Raw genomic sequence first — 26,037 nt, forward strand, 5'->3', positions numbered from 1 at the left:
CACCAAGACTAGGAGCTGGTGTTTCACATACTGAATCCTTACAAAAGCTATCCAGCGGTCACATGAGGGTTCATCTGACCCCATGCTGGCCATGCCTTGGAAATCTACTCTTGTTTTATTAAAAAATGTAAGGAAGGTTTTTTTCAAGGAGTTGTGAAAGACTGTCTACAAGGGCACATAGTGAGAGGACAAGAGAGAAAAACTTAGAGGAGGTTTAGATTAGATATTAGGAAAAAATCTTTACTGTGAAGGCGGTGAGGTACTGGAACAGGTTTCCAGAGAAGTTGTGATTGTCCTACCTCTGAAAGCATTCAAGACCAGACTGAACAGAGGTCTGAGCAACCTGGTCTAGTGGAAGGTGTCCCTGTCCATGGCAGGGGGTTTGGGACTAGATAACCTTTAAGGTCCCTACCAACTCAGGCCATTCTTTGATTCTCTGATTTAATGAGAGCTGGGCTGCTAAACACAGACTGCACCTTTGGAAAATCTGCCCTTTGTCGCAACTTTTATTTTCTACAAATTTTAGAGTTTGGAAGCTTTAATTTCCAGGTTATCTATTCTATGACTTCATTAAGTGAAAAACACTTCTAGTAGCAGATGTTTGCTATCCTCAAAGCTACAGATGCCCCACATGCTTTTTGACCTGGTCTCACAGAGGCTGTGAGAGCTCACTTTTTTGTTTCTCAATAAATGAAAACTTTCATGCACTGATCACTGTTCCATTCAAAGGCATACTACATATCAGAAAACAAAAGTACTTTTACAGAGAAACTTTTGCATATGGCTTGAAAGAAAACCCATCAAGAATTGACAATGATAGATGATCTCCCCAGTGACATTCAGGAATAATGCAGTTTCACATTTACATCAGGGACAAAAAGCAACGGACATATTTAAATAATCATTAAATATTAAATGCCTGACACATGGCAGGTTTGAGCCCTGTTCTGTCACACATCTTCTGGAAATCTTTTCTGGATATTATCTGAGGCCTTCTCATTTGCGTTGTTCATGAACAAAAGCTTTGTAATGGAAGTTCAAGTGTATGTGTTATCAGCAAAAGGTTCTCTCCAGGGAAATTAAATTAAAGGATGTTTTTCTTGTCTTCACATTTGACATTCAGGAGTAGTGTCGAGATAAGGTAGGCACAGGAGTCTCTCGGAAAACGACCAGATAGCAATGGCAGCATTTCATAAGGATGTGAACCGTTCATCATCTGCTGCAAAGACACCATTAATGTGGCCTGGTTTTAAATCCAGCACTTCACAAGGCAGCCCATTTTCTAATGTTACTGTCACTTCAACTTTCTCTTCTAAATTTTCTCGCTCTGTTGACTCTTTATTCTTTCTAAAAACAAGAAAGAAAAAATCATCTTATTCTGTTGACCTGCATCACTCATCATGATTCCACAGACAGAAAACTGCATGTTTAGTCAGAAGTTTGTTGTAGCTTAAAGGCGTAATCTTGTGATTTTATCTTTGCTGTTGTAAATACACCATGTAAAATGGGAGGGCTGGAGATTGGATGTCCTAGTTTAGTGGTTTGACCTCAGAACTGGGAAACAGAAAACCCAAAGTAAACATGTTGTAAGTATGTTTTAAATAATATTTCACCTTCTTATTCTGTAAAATTACTGGAGGGTGCAGAAGGAAAATCTGGTGCAAAACCAAAATCAAAAAAATACCTAAATCTGTTTTTATTTTACATCAGGAAGGACTGGACTAAACATCTAATCTGGCCCTGTAATGTATGTCATAGATTCCATCCCACGATGTGTACAAATTAAAGCACACTTTTTAGAAACAAGTCAGCCTTAGACTAACTATAGTCTCCAAATGCACAGACTTGGGTGTCCTCACACTCCAGTATTATCTTCTCCAGAAGTTAGGTACTCTTAATGCTGCAAATCTTTTTTTCTTCAAACTTCATTAACATCCCCCTTCTTACCCAGTATATTATGTTTTTATTTTCTAGATAAATCAATTGCATGGCTTTCACTTTTTCAAGATTCAGTTCTCCCAGAAAACATATTAAAATAGTTGCTGAATTAAAAATGATCTAAACTAAAAAGAAATCTAAAAAAAAAAATTCTAAAAATAAACCCATGAGAAGATGTAATAGTGAAATGTCAGTCAACATGTCACAATATTCCTTTAATTCCAGATTTATTCTGACCTTGAGAACTACTAGTTCATAGTTGAAAAACCTGATGTACTTTTCAGCCTGCATCATCAGCACTTTCAGAGGATAAGAAACTCAAAGGTCAGCTGCAGTGCTTCTTCCTATCCCACAGCATGTACTGTAACAATCTGACTCGGGACAATCATAAAAATCTGACTCAGTGTAACTGCTAATAACAGCAACATTAACAATGATAAAATTTTATTGGCCTTTGGAAGATTCTTGGCATTACAGACTTGCTAAAATAAACCTGGGGTGTAGTAGCAGAAACCTCTGACCTCTGGCTGCTGTATCTGCTCTCACACTGATAAGAGGAATGTTCTTTAATACAAAACTGTAACATAAAAGTTACTAAAAAGCAGGTTCAAAAGAAATCAGAGGAGTAGAAGACGTGTGGAACCCATTGCCAGAGGAATTAGGAGAAGCTAAAAATTTCTATGAATCAAGAGGAGACTCAGCAAGTTAAGGGAAGAGAAAACACTGTACGTAACCCAATACATGAAGACCAAATCCAGCTCAGGAAGGCCCACAGCTGCAAATTAGATGCTGGGAGACAAATAAAGGGAAAGACCATGTGCTTACTCCGTTTTCACTCTTCCCAAGGCAAATGTTTATGGCCTCTGTTGCAGATGGGATTTTGGGGGGATAGGTGTAGATTTCAGGCTAGTTCAGGATAGACAACAGAGGATAGTCCTGCCCTAGGTATATGGCAAATCTATTACTGGAAAGGGAGGTGTCCTACTGCTGCAATGACAGAAGAACAAACACAAGGCTGGGAGACAGTGTGTCTGATCCAGCCCACTGCAGAGACAAGGGCTACAGTCACGGGGAGCTCCTCAATCTGCAGGAAGCTGCACTTGCAGTTTTACACGTTGGCAGCGATGCATAGTGAAGACGTAATTAAGTTCAAGAAATGACACATGAGTCTAACTCAATACTGAAACCCCTTTGCAGGCCAATCATTCTTCCCTGCCACCCTGAGCATCAACAGCCTGAAGCACCTACTTTTGGACTTATCTGAACTGAGGTATTTAACTGGTACTTTAAAGGCATTTAAAGACAAAATGCCAGATTTATGAAAAGTCAACACCATCCTTGGGGCCAGATGTCCAACACAGCTTCCTAGGCAACAGAGTTCCCATTATGTAAGCTCTGGTTGGGTTTCTGAGAAAACTAATTACTGGACATTCTCAAGTCTTTGACAACCTGATCACTCACTTTGGTGACTGAAAAAGAGATCAGCACTTCTGAAATTCTCTTCTCTGATGTCTGGCTCTTTTTCTTAAGAAACAAAATAGCCCAGGTCATTCTTTTTACCACTCCAGTCTTTGCAACAATAGATGGAAGAAGTATGTGCTCACTCTCTCTCTCATTCCCCTGCCCCTGCTTGCAGATGTTATTGATGTGAAAGGAGGGTTAGAGTTCGGCCACAAACAAATCTGCTCTGAGGAAAGGTTATATATACAGGTAGAGTAGGAAAACAGTGGGAGAAGTGAAAAGAAGTGTAACAACTAAAATGACAAAAATATGAGACAGGGAGGGTGCCAAGTGACCTCAAGCAGGCTGCAACAAGCCTGGTGGTATGCCATGTAGTTTACACCACATTGAGGGGAAATGCTCAAGTTCTGCTGAATTATTTTGAAAATACAGAGAGGAAATTCCATCTTTCAGCAAGATATGAAGCATAAATTATTGTTTTAGCTAGAAAAATCATAGCTATTTAGCATAGTTTATTTATATTACACTTACTTGAAATGTTCAAAGAACCCCTTTAAGTCAGGCACTATAAGGACACACAGAGCCATGATATGACACAGAGGGCAGGTATGGGCTTCAGGTAGCAACATTATTCTCTGTTTTTTTCAGAAGAGTTGCCTGTGTTCAAGGCATGAAATAACTCAATCCATACAACGTGGTTGTGACAGGGTTAAAACTATCCATATACTCCAAGTCCCTGCCCAGACTCTTCCCCCAACACCCCCTTTCATCTATTCTTTTTTGAATTTTGGGGCTTTTTGAAAACAGAAAGAGGTTTTGGAAATTCATGAAACTCCTGTGAATGCAATATATAACTTGGGGATTCTAACTACACTACTAAAAACTGTCTATGAGAAGCACTTTAACCTTAATAAGTGTTTTTCTCAGGTCTTTTAATGTTTTTCAAGATAATAAGGAAGCAGAAAGCAACAGTCTCTGCAACACACAGCTTTTCTTATATTAATCCCTTGTTCTGATATATTTGAGGATGAAATCTATCACACAGTCAGTGATTTTAACATCATCTAGTTTTCATCAGAAATTTACCTTTTCAGTTCTTCTGCTGTTCTTGTATGAATCTATTGCTGAAGTCATAATTTTGTGTTAACCTAACCTCTATGGCAGCCTAAAGCATGGCAGAAGCTGAACTTGTATGGTAGAATCTCAACTCAGATGAGAAATTTCTATTCCTTATGCCCCAGTCAGAGCCAACAGAGATGGCAGGATCAAAACTCCACCTACTCTCTGTGTTCCTCCAGCATGCTCACACGAGGGAAGCATGAATAGCCTTCTCTTTTTCACCAGTGCCACCACAGGGCAGAAACTGAGAGGAAAAGAGAGTATCTTTCTCCTACCCAGACAGCAAATATCTAGGCCCATGGGGAGATCTGCCCATGAACCTGTGAAGGGCTGGGTGCTCCGGATTCATCAGGTCATGAATAGTAGGTGAGACCCACAGACCGTTCCACTGAGCAGGCCCTCTTTGGCCATACATTAATCATTATTGTGTTCTTTACTGGTTCTTCTCAAGCTGCAGCAGCAACGTTTTTTTCAGCCCTGCCAAATTTTGGCACTACTGCCCTGGAAGGAGCTCAGTCACTGCCCTCTCCCTCCTGGTAGCTACGTGGGTAGTCTGTCAGAGGAGGGTCCCCTCTGGCATAACAGACCTCAGGAAGATTGACACCAAATGTCTTTGTAAAGCTCATCTCTAGTTAGGTGGCCTCCAGGATCATGCTCTCACACTCCCCATTTCTTTATTACATCCCAGCATTACTAAGGCATCTATACTTCACTGTTAAAAATTTTAACCCCTTTCCTCAGAAAAGGAACATGTTGTCTTAACCTAGGAAGGGAAGGGAGCACAGCTACAGTTTCTCTGAGGCTGCTCTGAAACACAAAACCAGCTCAGCTGACTTAACTAGCCAATATTCCATTAAAATAGAAGAAAGGCTAAGCCGCTTACTTCTTGCGTTTCTGAATCCCTGAAACAACGAGGAAAACAATCCCAGCCACAATGAGACAAAGAACAACACCAAATACAATAAGCCAGACAGGCGTAGAGGGTTCAACAGGAGGTGATAAGGTTGAGGTTATCTTCAGGAACTGCAGTGTTTTGTCACTCAGTAGAAAGGCACTGTTGATTCTGTTCCGGTTCATCCTTCATGAAAATAAAAATAATAATAATAACAATTAAAAAAATAGCATCACAACTCTTTATAAAGATATTGGATAAGTTAAAAACACAGGAAAAAATAAAAGGATTTTTCATTAATGTGCTGCAAGTTTGGCAAGACTGAATCTGATCTAGCATGATGAGTTAAAGGCTGTGAATGTTGTCTACCTTTAGTGGGGGTTGGCCATTTCTACCGGGCAACTAGCAATAGGACAAGAGGACACAGCCTAAGGCTGTACCAGGGCAGATTCAGGTTGGATAACAGGAAGAATTTCTTCACTGAAAGGGTGGTTAAGCACTGGAATGGGCTGCCCAGGGAGGTAGTGGAGTTTAAAAAATGACTGGACATGGCACTTAGTTCCATGGTCCAGTTGATAAGGTGGTGATCAGCCAAAGGTTGAACTTGATGGTCTTGGAGGTCTTTTCCAACCTAACTTATTCTGTGATTCTATGATTTTATGATTCTATGATGTTGGTAGGATTACACAGACCTTCACTTTAACACAGACCTTGTCAGTAATCCATAGAGGCCCACACACTTCCAACATTTCGAACAATAGATTTTCATATATATCTATCTGAAAAACTGGGAAATACAGATGAGACCTGAAGTACAGAACTATTATTTATTTCTGGTTTGGACCATGCACTGAATATACAGCAGGTTGCAATTAGTAAGAGTGTCTCTGTTGTCTTGCTGATGCAGCATTCAAGATTAGCATGGGAGTGGCAGATATACCCTGCAATGCTCAGGGGATTTACTTATAGTGCCCCTTGGTCTCTCAAACTGAACCATCCTGCATGTTATGGGCCAGTACATCTGCCCCTCCTGCTGTAAATCTTCTTAGATCCATGAAGAACAGAATACAGTTTGCTCCAAAAGAATCCACTCCTATTGTCAACATGTCCTTCTTCTCTGCAGGATGCAGCTAAAGGGATTTGTATTTTGCACATTTTTTTCCACTAAGAAAAACCGTAGGTCTGAGAAATACACTTTTTCACATGAGTAGTACAATTGCTACCCTGTAATGGGGTATCTTCACCCATTTTCACTACCTGTAATCATTTGCAGGTAGTTCTGGATCTGAATCTAAGCAGCCGTCAGAGATTTTAGCAGTATCTTTCATTAGCTGTTTAAAAAAAATCAAAAATTTTTGAGAAAATGTGTTACATGTATTGGTCTTGAGAAGTTTCTTTTGATTGCAGTTGTATGAATTAAAGCAGCTCTTTTTTGTATAAAATTAAAGTTATTTACCACACAGCAAGTATTTCCTAAGAAAAGACGTATGGGAAATACAGGTAAGATTTTTCAAACTTCTTTTCTTGGAAATCATCATGTTTGGCTGTCTCTTAGACAGGAAGTTCTTAGTTGTAATGGAAAGCCAACATTCCTGGAGAGGACTGAAAGCCATGGCATTTTATAAGACTCATTATATGGTAAGCTGTCATTTAGAAAAGATTTCCATCCTTACTGATATGAAAGGATCATTGTGAACAGATGAAATAAGCATTGTTCACCCTCATCTAATGGCTGGAGTTTCAGAATTACATACACATGCAGGCAACTACAAGTGCATTTCATGTTAGTATATGCATCACTATATCTCGTGTATAATTATGTAAGATCTTGACTCTCATAAAGAGCTCTGAAATAGTTTACCTTCCTCTTTATTCTTACTTTGTAGAAAATATCGTGCAACAAAATTCTGGTCCATGGCTAGTGTTCTTATGTGCTACCACAGTATGAAGAATTAGGGTAAAGGTTTAGTATGGAGGCCTGCAATCAGAAGCAACTGAACAAAAAGTATTATAGTTTTATAGACCATTTTATTTCTTTTTTTCTAAATTAGATAGGAATTAAAACTTTTCATAAATAGCATATTGTTTGTCAGGAGACAGACAACAGTAAAAAAACCAAACAATAATAGCATCCAATTTCTGTGCCGAATGGGGCACATAAAAGACTTAAATAAATCAGCTTATGCTACTGAGTGTATCAAAGAATAACAGAAATGCAAAAACCCTGCATTCCAGCACTCTTACAGAGAGCTTCAGTGAATAAATAATCTGCTTCCTCCACTAATGCTATGAAGCTATTGTTTGGTGTCTCTGTAGGAAGTAGTTTAATCTGCTCATAAGCTTAAGTTAATCTTTCCAAAAGAAGGCATACTCATTCATCAGGAATTAGGCATTACACCTCCACAGAGATAACATGAATTTTCAAGACAGAGCACAGAATGCCTGAAAACAAAGAGGTCCGTTTTCCACCCTGTGCTTGAGAAATGTTATGCAGCTTGTAGGACTCATCCCTATAAACCCCTTGTGAAGGTTTGGTGGACCACTGAAGCCAGACTACCCACTTTTTCTTTTTCCCTCATCAGCTCCACATTCTCGCTTTTATTTGCTATAGAGTGTGATTTTTAGTAGAAAGCAAACTGATTTGTACCACACAGTACTTTGTGCAAGCAATGCTCAGCTATGATATTGACTGGCATTCCAGAACCAGCTGGTATGAAAAGAATGTGAGCATAAAGTTGTTTAAGCCAGGCTGGGACACAGCCAGCTCTGCTAGGAGTTCACACGAGCTCTTCTCATGTGAAAGCTCAACTTCTAAATTAAATCAGTTGAACTGTTAGTGAGAAGCACCGAAAGGGAGCCTATGCTCATTAGTCCAGGTATAGATGTGCATGTAGCATGCAGTGAAAGTTAAATTACATTAATTCCACCCAGAAAGTGTGCAATTCCATCATCTGAGGGAGAAGGCTCTCTTGCTGGTAAATGTAGCAGTTGGATGAGAGCACTGTATATGTCACACACCAAAAAGCAAATCATAGGTAGGGCTCTGGAAAGGGAGTAAATTTCTTCTGAGTCTCCAGCATTAACAGAGACTCTTTCTAAAGTTTTAATGCCGAGGCTCACAGGCTTTGCATTCTGTGGGACTGTTAAAAAATCCTCTGATCTCACGTTCATGAAAGAGTACTGACTCCTTGGTGTTTTAACTACTTGGATTAATTCATCCTTAAAGAGGAAGTGTGCTCATTCATACAAGGCCCAGAGAGAGAAAGTATCCTCAGTAACCAAGGAAGAAAAGGTTGCAGAAGCAGTTACTGTACCTGATGGCTGCCTCTACCACACTTCCAGGAACAGTTGTCACATTTTTGGAAGAATCTGTGACCACAAACCAAAACGACACACGGTCTGTCACATTGCAGAGCAGCACGTTGGAAATTCTGCAGGTAGTTAAAAAGAAAAAAAACAAAACAAAACAAAACATTAAAGATGCATGAAAGGAATTATGGAAATATTTTAGATTTTCTTCAAATATTGCTCTCATCTAAGCCCCCCTTTAGAAATCTCATTTTAAAAAAAAGTTAACAGTTAATGCTCAAGAAAGAAACATCACTCACAGCATTTCTCACTTCCAAATATGACAAAAAAAAATCTAAGAAACAAGTCTTCAAATAAATTTTTACAAACTTGCATGGTCTTGGACATACATTTAGCATAATCAAATGGAAAAATACATATTTGAATATTAATCATCAGGGCTGTCACAAAGACCATATAATGAGGCAAATGCATTAATGAATTAAGAATTTTGGTTTTGACAGCAAATACCCAAGGAACAGGCATTGGGAATTCCCTACATGATTGTCAAGTGAGTGCAGTTCTTCTACAAGATATATCTGTTGGAAGGAAGAACAGTGGAATTGAATTTTTTGATATCTTTGTTCACTGAGCCAGGCAGAGTAGGGGGAACAAGCTAAATTTAGTCATTCTACTGGCCTATGCCTTTTATCTTATGCTGGGAAAAAAAAAAAAAAGTGTATTATCTATTTTAAAGGAAGATTGCTCAGCTTTATGTGAAGTTTTTAGTGGAAGGGTGTAGGCACAGAGCTTTTCAGGGCATACAGTGTAACGCTGTGCGAAACGCCTTTCTTCATATTCTTACAAATGGGGTTTCTGACGCTAGCACCAGTAGTGTCGGAACCATCGGCAAACCCTCCTGGCGTGGCATCACCACGAGTATTTATTTGAGCCAAGGAAGCTCCAGGGTCACCGCCGCGCCCTGCGGGCAGCGCCACCTGCCGGCCATGCCCGCCAGCGCCGCCCGGCCCGCGGCGGGAACGGGAACGGGGACCGGGCATGAGGGATGCGGCTTGGAATGGAGGGGATCCTGGAGATCATCTAGTTCCAACCCCCCTCCGCGCACAGGGAAACCCTTCACTAAACCAGCTTGCTCAAAGCCCCATCCAACCCGGCCCTGACCGCTTACAGGGACGGGGCATTTCCCTTGGATCTGATGCTGTATTTCACCACCCTTATTGTAAAAAATTTCTTCCTAATATCTAACCTAAATCTACCCCCTTACAGTTTATTACTGTTACCCCTTGTCCTGTCACTACAGACCTTAGTAAAAAGTCCCTCAATCTCCTTGTAAGCTGCTTTCAGGTACTGAAATGTGTTATAAGGCCACCCCAGAGCTTTCTCTTCTCCAAGCTGAACGAAACTAATTCTCTCATCTTTTCCTCATAGGAGAGGTGTTCCATCCCTATAGTCATCTTGGTGGCCCTACTCTGGATGTGATCCCACAGCTGCATGCAGTACTGGAGGTGGGGTCTCACCAGAGCAGAGCAGAGGTGCAGAATCCCCTCCCTCAATCTGTTGGTGGCACCTCTTCTGATGCAGCCCAGGATATGATTGGCATTCTGAGCCACAAGTGCACATTCCAGAGAGATATGCAATAAAGTGGATTTTGCGGAGCTGAAATGCTCACTTTTACCTCTCTGGAACTGTATCAATTTGGAAATACAAAGAATTTTTACGGATAAAAGAGGAAAGCCATCCTCTGGAATTTGAAAAGATGTTCACATCAGTTTGCTGGCAACAGTCAGAAGATAAAAGCAGATTTATTCTTCACAAAACAAAAACAAAGCACAAAATATACAGGAGGGGAGGGAAAAAAAGCCTACTTTTGGCTGGTGGCTGACAAACTTTTGCTGACTTCACAGAATATCTAAAACTATCTACAGAGGAAGTTTTCTATCAGGGGAATTTATAACAGTAGGACCCAAAACTTTATGTCATAGTTCCCAAAGCTGCAGTTTCTGTGGTGCAATCAAACACTGGGCTGGGTGGAAAATTTGGGAGTGTGCTGCCCTACAGATGTTCTTGAAATGGCATAAGTGAGGAAAGTTTGATCCCCAAAGAGAAAGATAAATTTGGTAGACAAGGACTGGCAGAACACCTTGCCTTTTTCACTCTCTTTCAGAGACTCTTCAACCTGGGGTCTTTCCTCAGTGCCAAGGCTTTCAGCATGAGACAGGGCAATCAGTCACAACAGGGGCAGCATCTCTCTCTAGAACAAACAGCACTGAATCAATTGGGCAGCAGGGATTGCACTAGGATATGTAAATTTTGCTGCCTTTCTGCTCCCTGTTGGTCTAAAATCCTTGCACAATTACAAGCATCCAAAACTTGGCTTCATTGCCACCACTTTTTCATCAGCAGAATCCAAATGCCATAAATCCTTCCAGGCCCCAAAAAGAGTAATACAGCTCACAAGAAATTCAAAGGGGATTGAATAAACACCAAAACAGACTAGTTCAACAAGCACCAATGTGGCAATGTCTGTGCAGCAGGTGCACCTTTTTTCTTCTCCTGCACTGTTTGCATTCAGGTCTGATTCACAACATGCAGAAGCATTGCAGCTGTGCCATCACACTGTACAGATCTGAGAAACATGGCTTTCCTATGCACTAATTAACTGTATTTGTAAACATATATGTGGACATCTTTCTTTTTCCTTAGCAGTTGATAGACTTCTCACATGGAGATTGCAGGAGTCTGTTATCATCAAAATGACAAGATCTTTGGCTTTATGGCACCACGGCAAAAGTCCAAAATTGCATTTCCTTTAATATACGCAAGTGAACACCAGTGAGTAGAGTACAGGAAATCCTGGCAGTTCCTGGCACTAAAATACCACCATTGTTCCTTATGGAGATTTAAAGGAAGATTTAGGGGTGAGAAACAGCTACCAGAGACTCAAAGGGAGCCAGGTGCCTACAACAGCCATTAGCTCATGAAAGAACCACAGTCTCATGTCCTGAATGCCCATCTCCAGTTCTTCCAAAAGCATCACGACTCTTCCAACCCAGGGCTGTGCAGCCGCTCCTGCAAAGGAATGTTATTTTCTCCTCTTTCATGAGCAGCAGTCACAGGATCACCTTGATGTAACAGCTTTAACTCTAGAAGCTTATTTTGTTGTTATCAATGGTCACAATATTTTTAGTATCAAAAATAGATGGTCTTAGGAAGATGGATAGTGTTGATTAATTTTTTGCTGGTCACTTTGGAGGAAAACTGCTGCTATTTTTAACTATAAATGAGGGGAAGATGTACCCAAAGTAGATTCTGTTACTTGAATGAAAGCAAATGCGATTACATTCTTTCTGTTCTAAAGATTAATTAGTCTCACGCCCAAAAGAGATGCATATTATTTTAAATGAGTCACAGATTAGAGAAACACAGACTAGAGACAATAATTTTTTAACACTGAGAGATCAAAGGTTGGCTGATGTAGTTCATGACCGTATGTATTGAGAATCAATTGAAAGCCTGCATGTAAAAGGAAATAAAGGAGGTTTAATTCACCACTGAAAAAGAAGTATTTATTTGATCTGTAATAATAGTTACTAAGCTATTTGATGGATCGTATATTTCTTCTGTTTCACACAAACTTGAAAATTTGACAAGCCTTTTAAACATTAAACACTGCTCCATGACTTATTAAATTTCAGTTTAGAAATTAACTTTAGAGAACTCGAGATGTAACATGCCATCCTGTCCATTCTGCATTGGGTCACTCAGTGGCTACACAAGGGCAACAACAGCATCAACTGCTGTTTGCAGCAACACATTCAAATGTTTGTCATCACCAGCTGGCTTTTATCCAGCTTCAGAAGCCTACCAAAAGGTGACCTTTGAATATCAAAAACTATGGGACAGACTGCAACAATGGTTACCCTGATCCATCACACAAATGATTTTGGGGCCTGATCCAGCTCACTGAAGTTAATGGCAGTTGGTCTCATGTGGGAGTTAGTTGTGGCTGTGGGTTACTTGAGGGCTGTGGGTGTGTTAGAAATTAAGGGGATAATAAAGGTTTGTCACATCCTGGCTATGGCCACGTGCATAATGTATATCCTGGCAGAACCCGTATTTAGTTATGTAAAATAATGGTGCATTTTTCAAAATCTTCAGTTAACCAGATGCAAAATTTGGGTAAGTTTAAATGCTACCAGAATGCAGTCACAGGCAATTTGTTCTTTTATGACAGAATAATTGGTCGTTTGTCTTTTACAGCTCCTGAAGAAAATGTGTTGGTATTTGCCTGCAAAAGCTCCTGCAGTAAAATGCAATTTATTTGCCAGTAGTGTAATGTAATTTCTTTGCCACAAGATCCTGCTTCTGCCTCCCTCTTCACTGCACTGCAAGCCTCTGCCACTATCCTCACCAGCTATGCCAGAGTGCCATTCCTGTGCACAGCATGCTGCTGTATCCTGAGTGCCCCCACACCTCCATTCCCACTGCAGAGGAGATGGAGAGGGACTGGCACTCCTGCCTTCCAGCTGCCAGCCACAGGGGTGTGGGAAGGGGTGTGTTATTTCCAGCACATCTACAGGATGGAGGTTTCCACAGCCTTCCTGCTCCCATGTAACAGGTAGATTATTTGAGGTATATTGGGAGGTTTGTCTGGTCTCTCTGTCACTGAAGAGGGGCTCTGAGGTCTCTTGGGATTTGGGAGAGATCTGTGCATAGGATACTCCTCAGCCTGTTGCTGAGAAGTTGTACCAGATCTCAGAGCTGCACAGCTGCCCTTCAGTTGACATGCTGTCTGTACATGACCATAAAGGTATCTCTAAGTCCTAGATGAGTTATCAGTTATACCTCCAAGGTACACCTCAACAAGTTATACCCCATGAGGAAGTCAAGGCCATCTTAGAAAGAGCTAAAGATGGTCAAACCTAACTGTTTCCAAATATTATACTGACTTATTTTCCAAACAACTTAGTAGCAGGAAATTGCGAGACCACCTCCAAACTGGAGTAACACTGACATCATCATATTTGTCCATAGCAAAAGCTGTCTTGGTGGAAAATTGAATTAAGTGAGTATTCTATGATTTCCCAGAGTGGGTACAGATAACTGCCATTACAAATTTAACTCCTTTCATTCTGGCTTGATTTTTTTCCCATTCCTGCACCAACCTTTCTAGTATGATTTGATTCTGCCAAAAACCACAGTGCTTTGTGAAAGCACCATGACTTTGAAAGAAGAGAATAATTTTAAAAAAGTATACAAAAGCAAATCTTTATGGATCAGATGCTGGATGAAAACTTTTCTAATTTGAAAAACTGAGAAAAAGCCCTACAGAATAATTTGTAATTAGCTTGTATCTTGAACTCATTTATTAAAGTGCCATTTTAATTGGGTTTAGTAGCACACTTGGCTGTTTTTGTTAAGCTTGGTGTAATGGCTCTCTTGCTCAAAGGAGATCACTCCTGAGGAATTAAAATGAAATAGCAAGGAATCAAACATTCCAGTTACATGGAGGGGGAAATCCCCTTCTATTTAACAGAAGTGCAGCAACCAAATAATCATCATGTGACTAAAGTTAACTAATATCTTTGCAAATGCAGAATATGTTTCATCTGATGCAATGACAGTCTGAAGGAGTTTTATTTTTAAGTAAATTGAGAACCTTATCCTCATTAGCCTACCAGAACCCCAAGTCTTTTGTTTCAGATTGAAAAATGATGAAAAAAAGAAAAATAGGGCTATGGAAATGCACTTACAAGGTTTTTCATTTAAGAAAGATAAGAACACACTGAAAATACAGCTTGCTAAACGGTCTGTCTAATCTGGTATCTAATTTCATAGAGTAGCAAGGATCAGAAGCCTGAGAAGAATATTCAATACTTCAGGGCAGATTTAATCCCAAAATCAATTAAAGGCTGATTTATATCTGAACTGCAACATCTGAAATTTCTTGATGCCAGGTAACTCAACCGCTGTGATCCTGGGGATAGAGACACCCAGCAGAGCACAGCACTGGCAGAGCTGTCCACCTTCCGGGTCTCTGAGTCAGCTCATCTTGAGCATCCTACTGAAGCTGAGCTCTAAGATAGTGTGCACCAAAGCTGCTTAATTAAAAATCTGCACTGTCTCTCTCGACCTTCCAACATGTCCCTTTGCCTCCTCCCAGCATGGTCTCCAGAAGGTGTCAAATGCCAGGTTGTTCTGAAAGTGAACTGGCACCATCCCACTGAGATCCACAGCTGAGTCACTTCACATCAACTAGGATACTGGTTCAAAGACTGAACATTGCTTAAGACAGTGTGATGTTTAACAAGTATCTGGGTGTCAAAGAAATATAATGGAACAGTCTGCTTTTAGAATCTCTATATAATGATTTCTGCAGTTCAGCACAGCAGAGAACAGTCACTACATGCAGCATTGTTCATATGTAGAAGGCAAATCTGAGTAGATGCTTACTGAGTTGTGCTCTTGCTGGAATATCTTCTCATTGCAAAAGCCACCATTGCTTTGAAGAGGTACTCTTCATTAGCATCCCAGGCATACTGTAAAGCAAGATGGAAAATAATTAGTTTCAGCACCAGTGCTGGGCAGTACAGAGAGGCAAAAGAGCCATTGAACTTGAAATGCTGTATTGATCAAGAAAATTATTAAATTCTCTGGTTGTGCTAAGAAAATAAATGCCCATTATTTAGTATGCACAAAGGACTTCTAGCGGAAACAAAACAGCACAATATAAACTGTAATATAAATAATATAAACTGTAAAGAATGTTTCAAAAAACTGAATTAATCAAATGTTTCTGAAATCTGACCAAACTGGAGAGGTAAAGTTTCTTGTACCAAGACGAGTTATATTATTAGAATTCTCCCCACACAGCTGCACCCATGGCCTTGCCTCTTTTGCTGGATAAAGTTAAAGTAGAAGGCTTAACTCCACTCTCAAAGGCTACTTAGCTCTGCCTAAAAATAAATTTAAAAAAAATTGTGTTGAAGGTATTCTCTGGGATTTGGACATCAGGACACCAGGAATTAAAATGATATTGCAGCCTTATTGCTGTACACCTTGTAAGAAGACTCAACTACATCACAAATTGCTACATTGCGTATAAGACAAAAGAAAGAAAATAGCATCCTTACTACTTCAATAAGAAGTAAAATACAGGTTCCAAAAACTGGTCTCTGTTGTCTTGATGAAAAATCATGCTTCTGTAATTTTAGTTTTCTGAGACAGCTTCTCTGGCTTCCCCTGGGCTTTCACTCACATATGCAATTCTAATGACCTGTAAGAACTGCATCTATTACATTTTTATAACAGGAGCCATGACTGAGGCATACTGATTGAATTCCCCCTTTCACCTTTCAGCAGATTACAAAGATTATTAGTTCCTTGGAATTATATTAATGGAGGTTAGAAACAGCTTTTTTCAGTCAATCAGAACACAAATTTCATCTTTAATTTTCAGCATTAAAAAAATCTGCTCTGTAGTCACCCAAACCAAAACCAAATGGTGTGGATACTTAACTCTGTTGACATCATGAACCTACTTTTTTATGGTCCTTCAAAAAACAACAATGTACATCAAAAAGCAGTAAACAAACAAACAAACAAAATTTAGCAGCATTGCTAAATCTTAATTCTGGTTTTTAAATTCTGATTTTGGATGCATGGAGCTGCAACCCTTCCACAGAAAAAAAAGGAATCCAACTTTCCGGTATCAGCAGCCCTCATTTTGCACTGGCAAACTGTGGACTGGGAACCTAGAGAGGGCCATCATTTAAATGGCAGAAAGTCATACTGATCATGTTTATCATCCCTAGACAAAGGATGAGTTGTGAAATGGGCTCACTGAGATGTGGTAAGACAGGGACAACAAAGCTGGGGCAACAGGCAACTTGAGCAGCACTAAAATCCAGCGGCAGTGCTGAGAATCTGGGTTCTGACTCACCCCTCTTGCCTTGTGAAAGGAGTTGGGAGCATATTGTGATAATGCATGCCAGCCTGGGAACTTCAACTGAAAAAAAAACCCCAAGAGAAACTCTTTGGGAAAAAAATTATAAAAGCCTGTACTTTGATCCCACTGCACTGATGAAAACATGACATTATTGAGAGCAACTATTACTAAAAGAAAAAGAGATCATTTAGTAGAGGAATTAATACAGATGGGAGCCATAACACTATTTATCATCATTTTAAAGACATCTGCATTTTAAACCATGAAGCACAATTTGCAGCACTAAAAGGGAAGATCTTCTATTTTTCTGCATGTGGCACTGAATGTAGGGACTGAATCCCTACATGCCATCTGCAGTCTTTGAGAACAGGTCCAAAAGGACAGAAAAAAATAATTTGTTACCCAGTGGATTAAAACATCAGTGGAGATAATTTAATCAGTTGTCTTGAAAATGGATAATGATGAAGCACACTCCATTTCATGCTTACATGGGCACAAATGCAATGCAGCACTTCCAAGTACATGTATTTGATATGTTTATGTTTAGTGCAATGCATATATACATGCAGTTTGTCACAATCTAGTATTCAGTTTTCATGAATAATGTGTTTGCTTGGGACTCCTTCAAGTCACAGTAACTAAGAGGGTATTTCAAAACAGGGGAAATAATTTGTAGTGAGGAATTCAAGCCTCAGCTGAAAGAACAAGCACTTGGAAAAAAAGACAGAATAAACAGAAAGCTGCAAGAAATGGGGGAAGGAGACTGGCAGAGAAAGTTCAGCAGAAATCAGGGGTCTGCCTGAGTGAGGAGAAGATGCTGCAGACAACTTCTGGGAATAGGGGTAAGAAGTCCCAAGAAAATTGAGATGAGACAGGAAGTAAAGGAGATGGAGATGGCTGTGGGCTCCATATGAACAAGAACCCCTACACAGGACTGCATGAAGGAATATGCAGGGAGAAGGCAAAATAATGAGGAGGAAAAATAAGGCAAAAGCACCTTTAAGCTAACAAACTGTATGAACTCAGCATAAGTGGGCACGAATTGACAGAAACAAGTTTCTAATCAACAGCTTTCTCCCGTCAGAGAGGTGCAAAGAAATCCAGAATTATTTGCACTGGAAGGGACCCCAAAGATCATCTAGTTCCAATGCCAGGGACACCTTCCAGTAGACCTGATTTGTTCTACCATGGGCCTTTATCAGTTTCATCTTTATCCTCCAAGTGCAAAGGCCTGAGTGCAGCAGATGACTGAGGATGTTCCTCTGCAGTGCAGCTACTGCTGCACATTTTCTGCTGATACACAGGAGATATTAAATATCATTTGCAACCACACGCTATAAATGTAACTGTTATCAATGACAGATTACATGATGGTATCAGAATATTAATGTTTACCATCTTAATTGCTCTGCAAAGAAACCAACACAAAGATCTTGGCACAGTTGCACCTGCCATCCTTTATAATTAAGAAGGAGCAAAATTAGACATAGCTGACTGTGAAAGTTAGTCTTAAATGCCTGTTACTGAAAGATGATGATGAGATATATGGTGAAAGATGATAAATGTAGGTTGTTGATGGGGTGAAATGTTATAGTAGTGCTTTAAGGAAGACAAAATTTGAGTAGAATGAGACTATAATATTACAAGATTGCTCTGAGCAACCTGACCTGATTTCCATGTTGACCTGGCTTTGAGCAGCAGAGGACTAAGGACCCTTTAAGTTCCCTTCCCTCTTGAATGGTTCTGTTTTTAATTAGACAGCCATTCAGACTGCAGTGGACACACAAACACACTTCTGGGTCCCATCTGGTGGCAAGACACATGGTGTATGTCAACATTTCTCTTCTTCATCCCCTACCCTAGAAATAGCCTGAATACATGAGCCAGAAGGGCAGTGCACCTTCTACTTCACCTGGCTGCGGCCCCCGAGGTGCCAGCTCTTCAACTCTTACAGTTAAAATGAGTGGTGACACCAAGTTACACAGAATTCTCAGTGCACATCACTTCTTCTCACTCCCGAGTTGCCTCTGGCCCTTTTGACTTAATTCTTTACCCCTCTGCTGACTAGCAGCTAATCCAGAAGCCACTCATAAAGTAAAACCATCCTCAGAGAGACTCATAAATCACCTTCCATTTGGGCCTACAGGCACCATGTTTCCTCTCACCGATCAGCAAACAACGCTCTGTCAAGTACACCCATCATTTGCAAATAAAATGATAACAGCTGAATACTTACTGCATCTGAGCTGCTCTTTCCAGCTCCATTGTGATAAGACCTAAATAAATACACTAAATGGAGGTCCATGCTGCCAAGTACAGTCTGCCTTACGCACAAATTAAAAAATGGTGTCCTGTTTTTATCAGCCTCACACAAGGTGGATGGCATGCACTAAACCACGTGAAAAGCTGCACTAACTGATTTTCTATGCCCCTGAATGTACATTGGAGTTATCCTGCCAGTCCTGGAGCAAAATTCTCACAGTATCAGGGCTTTCTGTTATGGTGTAGCTTGAAGTGACTTGGGAATGAACAAAGCTGGGCATGTCCTACTGTGACAGTATTACACTTTTCTTTGCTAAAACAAATAAATGACATTAAAAAAAAGTAAGGTGTCCCAAATTCTTTAACCAAAATGAATTTCAGTTTTATAGTAGTTTCAGTTTTCAATTTCAGTCATTCACAGAGAAGTTTGCAACAGCTATGAAAAGGAATTGCTGCTACCTGTGCACTTAATAAACTGCTCATTATTTGTGGGTGATCTTGTATGGCATCATACCACTTTCAACTAGCTGGTGTTCTAAAATGCTCTTCTTAGCACTTTCACACACTTTGTGAAACTCTGTTATATGAAATAAACAACTCTCTAAAAAAAAAATATAGACTCCTCAGTTATTGCTTTTTTCTTGCAATATACAGGGCTTTTAAAAGTAATGATTTGTTTCATACCCTTTTTGAATAAAAAAATTTAAAAAATTATAAATGATCAAACAAAACCCCCTTATTTTACTAGAGCTGGAGAAGCAAAATGTACTAAAAAAGAACATTACTTGGAACTGCAATTTTCATTCTTTGCTACTATGGTGAACCAAGATTAAATCAAAACATTAGCAGTTATCTTTAAAAGGAGCTTCAATAATTATTTTGACATATTTTCAGCCATAGTATTATACTATTTTTAATAATTTTTTAAATTAACCAGTCTCGCATTACTGTTTAATTGAACAAATTTCCAGATATTTACTTAAACAGGTATCTTGAATTAATCTTTGCTATTTTTCTGGTTTATAAAGTTATCAGTGAAACTTAGGTCCCTGCTAATGTTCCTTTAAATTACCTGATATTTCAGGGTAATTTTAGAACAGCTTCTACAGTCACAGGGAGTTTCTCATATCACCAATCTCTTATAACATATAACCTACTGCTTTTTGTTTCCCAGGGCTCATAACATAATCAGGCACCACACTTCCAGTGGAGATGACTGTCCAAGACATTTCCTATCTAATTTTATGCTGAGCCTGTTAACATGACGCAGATTTGCCCGAAGTATTGAAAACTTCAAAGTACTGGGATCTAATGTATTAAACAGTACCTTAGATAAGGAAGGACCATTCTGTTAACTAATGTCCCAATCTCTTACATGTATCTCCTATTGTTTACACCAGTACTTCTGCATTAAGCCCAAAGATCTGAATTAAGGCAAAGCAGTGCAGTCCTCATGAGACAAGCCTGTGCACCACTGCAGGGAAGAAAGGCCACTATCTGAAGCCCTCCATTAGTAGGGAACTGATGAGACATGCTTGAATGATCTCTACAGTTAATGCTTGTCTGAGAGCCTGATATAAAGTCCCATTTAATAACGACCAAAAAAATATTTTCCTGCTTCTCTTCCCAGACATACTTGACTTTACAAGCAGCACTCTTGAGCAGAAGTGCTTTTCCCAAAATACAGGCTTACATTTATGCAGCACCTCTCATGCATAAAGTCTAACATCCCTACCGCTCTTCCAGAGGAGAAAACCCAAATCTTTGAAAGAAAATTATCTTTACGAACAACTGAGATTTATACTTCTCTTAAAGGATAACATTTTAAGGAATGGGCTAGTCAAATGTCAAGAAATGGATCCCTGGATCATGACTTCAGCAAACTATTACAATTAACACTGTAAATCAATTTGCTTGTGTTGCCTCCAGAACTTTTCCAGTACATATTGCTTCCATTTTGGCAGATATTCCGTTAGGAAGAATACGCAAAGATGCTTTACTTACTGCATTATCTCCCAAAGCTTTTTTGATGCTAATCCGTACTTTGAAAGCATTCTGTGCATCTGACACAAAGACAAAAAAGCAAACATATATTGATAGTCAGCAAAAATAAGATTTTAAATAATTTACTTCCCTCATTATTTCACAAACAGCAGCTTCTAAATGTGTCTTAACAGATCACCTGTTTAAGAGAACAGAATTTACTAGCATGAAAAGAGCCCTACAGAGATTTACCATGACCTCTTTAAGTGAGATCAACTTCCATACTTAATTTGCAAACTCCTAAAAGAAGTGAATGCTCAACATTTCAATCTTCAAACTGAAGACTACAGTTAAAATAAAAATCTGAGAAGCTAGCAGCTTTGTAGTCATAATCTGATAGCTGCTTTACTTGGGGAACGATGGGAATCAGCTCCAAATCTTACCTGGCTTGCAGAGCTCAGCATGAGCAATGGCAACTACAGAGAGTATAAGCAGCAAAGCCCGTAACATCCCGTCAGCATGGAAATGTTGAGGCAAAAAGGAGTCGAGTCTCCCCTGTAAAGCACTCTTAAACTTTCTGTGACCCAGGATTAAAGCATCAGGAGAACAAGTGAGCGACCAAGTAAAAGGTTTAATAATTAACCCCCGTTATTTTAGCTAAAAACAGGCACTAGAAACAACTGTCTTCTGCTAGTTATTTACTACCTTTTTCTGTAATAAAGAGAACAGAAACAAAAAAAAACCTAAAACCACAAAACCCACAAAACCCAAGCAAACAAACAAACAAACAAACCCAAACAAACAGGTTTTTAAATTTCCTTCTTCCTTTTTAGAAAAATACAACATGTCACAGAGTGCTCCAGGCCAACCTTTTACTCCCACAGCTGCTATGTCAGACAGACACACAAGATGTCTGTGGGGTATCACACCAGAGCAGCCAGCAACTGTGACCCACAGCACCTGAATCAGAAAGTTGCCTGACACCAGATCCCAAAGGAAGCTGCCACCTGTCTTTCACGGGAAACTGTCTGGCCCACAGAGGGTCCTTGATGATAAAGGAAGACTAGGCACCCTTTTCACTCCTCCAGGAGAAATGTGTGATGAACACAGAACTCCTAGACCCAAAAAACAGGGCTCTGGATTTGCCCCTCACTTGCCTTTAAACTCACAGCACTTCTGAAGGGTCACCCTGGTGGGTTCAGTGCTGTGTCCCGCTATTCCCACCCTGATCCCACTCCTGCATCCTGTCTCAGGAACTGGTCTGAGCCCAGCAAAGTAAATACCTTGTTCTACTCAAAAACTCCCCATGTCTGAGGCATTGCTTTGCATGAAAAGAACTGTTATACACACGGAGAAATACGTCACAGGCTCATTACAGTAGTAATGAGAATAAGAAAAGGTGCAATAAAAGGACGTGAGAAACATCTTGAATAGGGATATGTTCTTCTCTTGTAGACATGACCAGCTGTGTGTACATATAAACACACACATGGAAATACTTTAATGATGCACTCCATACTATTAATCAAATGTTTACCAAGACAAAGAAATAAATAAATGCAGAGGAGAAACAATTCAGAAACTGAAATGCACTGCAGGTACTTGAACAGTCTTTGCAATCTAGGCAGCTAGACAGGATTACTTTATTCCACTCTGCTGCTGTACTCCCCCTGTAGCCATTCTGATTAATGGTTAGTTCCTAAATTGAAGACTGCTTCAAAATTACTTTCAGTTGGTCCTTTAGCACTGGGAAGTGTGTCTGGAGACTGCAAACCCAAAGACCTTCACATGAACGACAAACAGTGAGAAAATTTGACTTTACCATTGGACTGAATTTATGTAAAACAATAACCAGTATTTACTACATTAGAACAGCTGGACTTTCAGCTATTTCAGCTAACAAAGAACTTAACTGTTTCAGTAATTTAATCTTATTTTTAGAATCCACTGTTAAAGGACTTGATATCCCATCTTTAAAAGTCATTACACCAAGCTGATTCCCAGGCACCACTTCAGTCTCACTAGGCAACCAGTTCTGAGCACAAAACTACTGGATACATTATCTACTTAGACATTCAATCTATGCCTATGAAAACAAAAAAGTGATGCATTAATTTCTAATGACGCCTCAAATTAACATGCTGTATGTACACACATCAAAAAGGAGAGTACTGAAAAATGTTCAGATGTATGAAAGACGATCCTGTAACATTTGTAACATAAAAAACCTTAAAAGAATGTGAATGCAACCAGTTTCATGGTAAATTCATTTGCATTGCTTCAATAACGAGCATGTAAACTTCTTTGTACCTTTGGGGAAAACACTGAAGAACTTGGGAAGAGAGGAGAAAAGCCAAACACTCTTTCACTGCTGCCAGAAGGTAAATGGAACTGAGCATCAATACACAGCATCACCTATTTCCCCCCCGCCTAAAACACCATAAATCAGTTCTTTCCCTCAGAATCACATGGAGCCGGTGTCAAAGTACATCGAAGGCACACAGCTACCAGCAGGAACAACTCAGAGGACATGACTGGATTCCCTGATCAGGGCTGCTGACTTCCAGCCAGGATGGCTGATTTTCCCCAATTTATCTTGCTGGCAAGAAGCAAGACAAATGATTTTTTCCAGCAGAGAGGGGAGGAGGCCAGGGGAAGCAGCAGTGTGATAAACACCCTAGCTCAGAGCTCACAGGGTGCACATCGTGCAGTTGATATATATGTGCACAGCAACTTGGATGTGTGCCAAATGCATCCAGCTGAAGGGCCCTGTGCTTACCCAGCTGTATATGCACAGAGCACTGCAAATAACCAACTGATTGCTGCACATCTGTAAATTGTTTTCAAAAACCAGCACGTTTTTTTAAACAAGCCAGGTGGATATGCAAGTTGTTAGTAAGAAGATACCTTTTCTTCAAATTAGTGATTTTTTTTAAATACTGTCTTAAAAAGCACTGTAACTTTTCAGGTTACATATGGAGTGTATGTGCGTAATCAAAAAAGATAAGATGTTTTGTATCTCTGTAATAAATGTAGCTGCATGACTAACCTTCTCCCCAGCCTCTCTGCTCCCATTTTGGCCAGATATGTAGCGCTGTTAAAATATGTCTGTGTTCATTCGCCATTGACTAATGAGTCAGGCATCAGTTTGCTTGAACAAATGACAATTCACATATGCAAGGTATGTTTTTAACTCTCTATTTTGTGAGGTACTAGATTTTTAAGTAGTTCCTATTTTATAGTACCTTTATTTCTCCTAACTACTGTTGAGCTACAGGTCATAGCCACGCAGAATTTCATGCACAGTCTGCATTCCAGAAACATCACTGAACTAGTGCAAAGAACTATTTCTCGTGCTGTGCTAAATGTATTTTTCTGCCTGGTTGAAAATAAGAGTATCTCTATAATTTTTTTCAGCAGTTGTGGCTTCCAGAAGTTCATCTATTATCTGTACATATATACTTAACAGTATATATACCATAATTTGGACTACCAAACAAATCAGGAGAGGATTGAAATTTCAAGAAAGCATGTGACTTGGTAAAGCAAACAAACAGATCCCTTCCATCTTCTCCATGTGATTAGCAAAGTACTTTTTCTGCTCCTTTCAATGTCTTTGAAATGGAAAATCCCAGGCAAGTAAAATATTGATAGCTATCGTATAAGTTAATTAACAGCTATGGCCAAACTTAACCTCAGTTTTCAAATTTGACAAATTAACAGTTTTAAACTCTGAGGAAGTTAATCTTTAGTCATAAATAGTTGTGTTCAACTCTTTCGAGGCAGGAGTCAATGTGCGACTGTCAGCATTAGTCACTCATGGAAATGTACCTGGAGAACTGCAGACCCAGCTGTGCAGAGCACTGCGCAGTTCCCCAGGGGCAAGGGAAATGACAAACACTGTAGGTCTCCTGCAGGCTGCATAAACTGATGAGATTGAGATCTAAGCAAATCTCAGTATCATCTGACAGACCAGGCTGGCTGATAAAGGTCCAGCCTGAGTCTCATTAAATGTGCGTTTTTCCAGAAGGTTTTAGGTGAACAGGGTGTTGAAGGAGGACTGCCACCACTGTCATCACTTTAACAGTGCAAAAGTGACTTAAGTTGTCACAGAGTTTTTTTATGAGTGCTCACAGGAGCAGACAAATGTGAGGAGGAATTGTTTACGCCTTGAGACAGTCGTGCTGGCATTAGCAGCAGGCGGGGGAAGGACGTGCTCTCCAGCATTCATATGCATCACCTTGGAAAGGGCATTTGGCAGTGGAAAGCACCCAGAATGGCCTGCAGTGGGGCTGGCACTGGGAGTGAGCAAACAGAGGGGGTGGTGAAGGATGGTGCTGCCACTTCACTGTCGTGTTTATAGTACAGCCTACAGCCCTGAAGTGTCAATAAAAACTGCCGCATCCCAAACCCACACTTCCTGGACGTTTCCTAGTTTACATGTATTTTCTGAGTCAGATAAATCCATACTAGTGACTGACTGACATTTCCCACATGTTCTCTTATGTTCACCTTCTTCAGCTAGAAAAAACAAAGAGATGTACAGTTCCATGAGGAAAGTACCACTCTTCTCCTGGAGCATACAGCAAATATTATGTGAGGTGAGGACAACTTTTACATAATCTATATGCTTATAAAATGTATCTTTCCTTTTTCCACACAAGGCTTGAGCAAACAACAGAGTGAACACTTCTTATCTGCTTATGTCAGTCCACAATGATGGAAATACACGAAATGAAAACCAGAAGAACCACATGCAAACGTGTGCCAGATGGAGTCCCTGCACTCTCACTCAGATCTGCTCTACCGCACATGCAGAGTCCTGTGCACAAATCTTGAGAGACATACAGAGATTTAGAATGCAACGTGGTAAGTAACTTCAAGCTGTAAGATAAAAGTTTCTCTGCTCTGGGCTATTCCATGAAGTATCATCTGTGCATCCAGTACTGACCTTGTCATGATGAGGTTCACGTCAAGCTGTACCATGCAGGTGTATTTTTGTTTAGTAAATATGGAACAATAAGTTCCACAAACTTCTTGAAGGTGTTCACCAAAGTAAAATACGCTTGTAAAGGCCTGTGGTCTGTAATTCCAGTGCAAGAACTGACAGCTATGGACAGGAATG

General features: G+C 39.9%; 1 protein-coding gene across 1 annotated transcript; it reads right to left on the minus strand.

The window, feature by feature from the left end:
- Positions 1–520: 520 nt before the first annotated feature.
- CLTRN (collectrin, amino acid transport regulator) lies at positions 521–21,503 on the minus strand. The gene is made up of 6 exons (XM_027901352.1): positions 21,356–21,503; positions 20,934–20,992; positions 15,173–15,258; positions 8,725–8,841; positions 5,402–5,596; positions 521–1,347 (listed from the first exon to the last, which is right to left on the minus strand). Exons 1-6 carry the CDS (start codon positions 21,420–21,422, stop codon positions 1,191–1,193), a joined length of 681 nt encoding a protein of 226 aa, XP_027757153.1. The 5' UTR covers positions 21,423–21,503; the 3' UTR covers positions 521–1,190.
- Positions 21,504–26,037: the final 4,534 nt, after the last annotated feature.

Source organism: Empidonax traillii, unplaced genomic scaffold, assembly GCF_003031625.1.
Source record: "Empidonax traillii isolate 1590-97213 ecotype Southwest subspecies unplaced genomic scaffold, ASM303162v1 scaffold778:size296861, whole genome shotgun sequence".
NCBI lineage: Eukaryota > Metazoa > Chordata > Aves > Passeriformes > Tyrannidae > Empidonax > Empidonax traillii.

Bases quoted from the DNA above. Each gene is read 5' to 3' on its own strand.
- CLTRN (XM_027901352.1), bottom strand. From the start codon at position 21,422: ATGTTACGGGCTTTGCTGCTTATACTCTCTGTAGTTGCCATTGCTCAT. The intron at 20,993-21,355 runs GTAAGATTTGGA...TCTTTGTGTCAG, and splicing joins TGCTGAGCTCTGCAAGCCAG to ATGCACAGAATGCTTTCAAA. The intron at 5,597-8,724 runs GTACAGTAACTG...ATTTTCATGAAG, and splicing joins GTGGTAGAGGCAGCCATCAG to GATGAACCGGAACAGAATCA.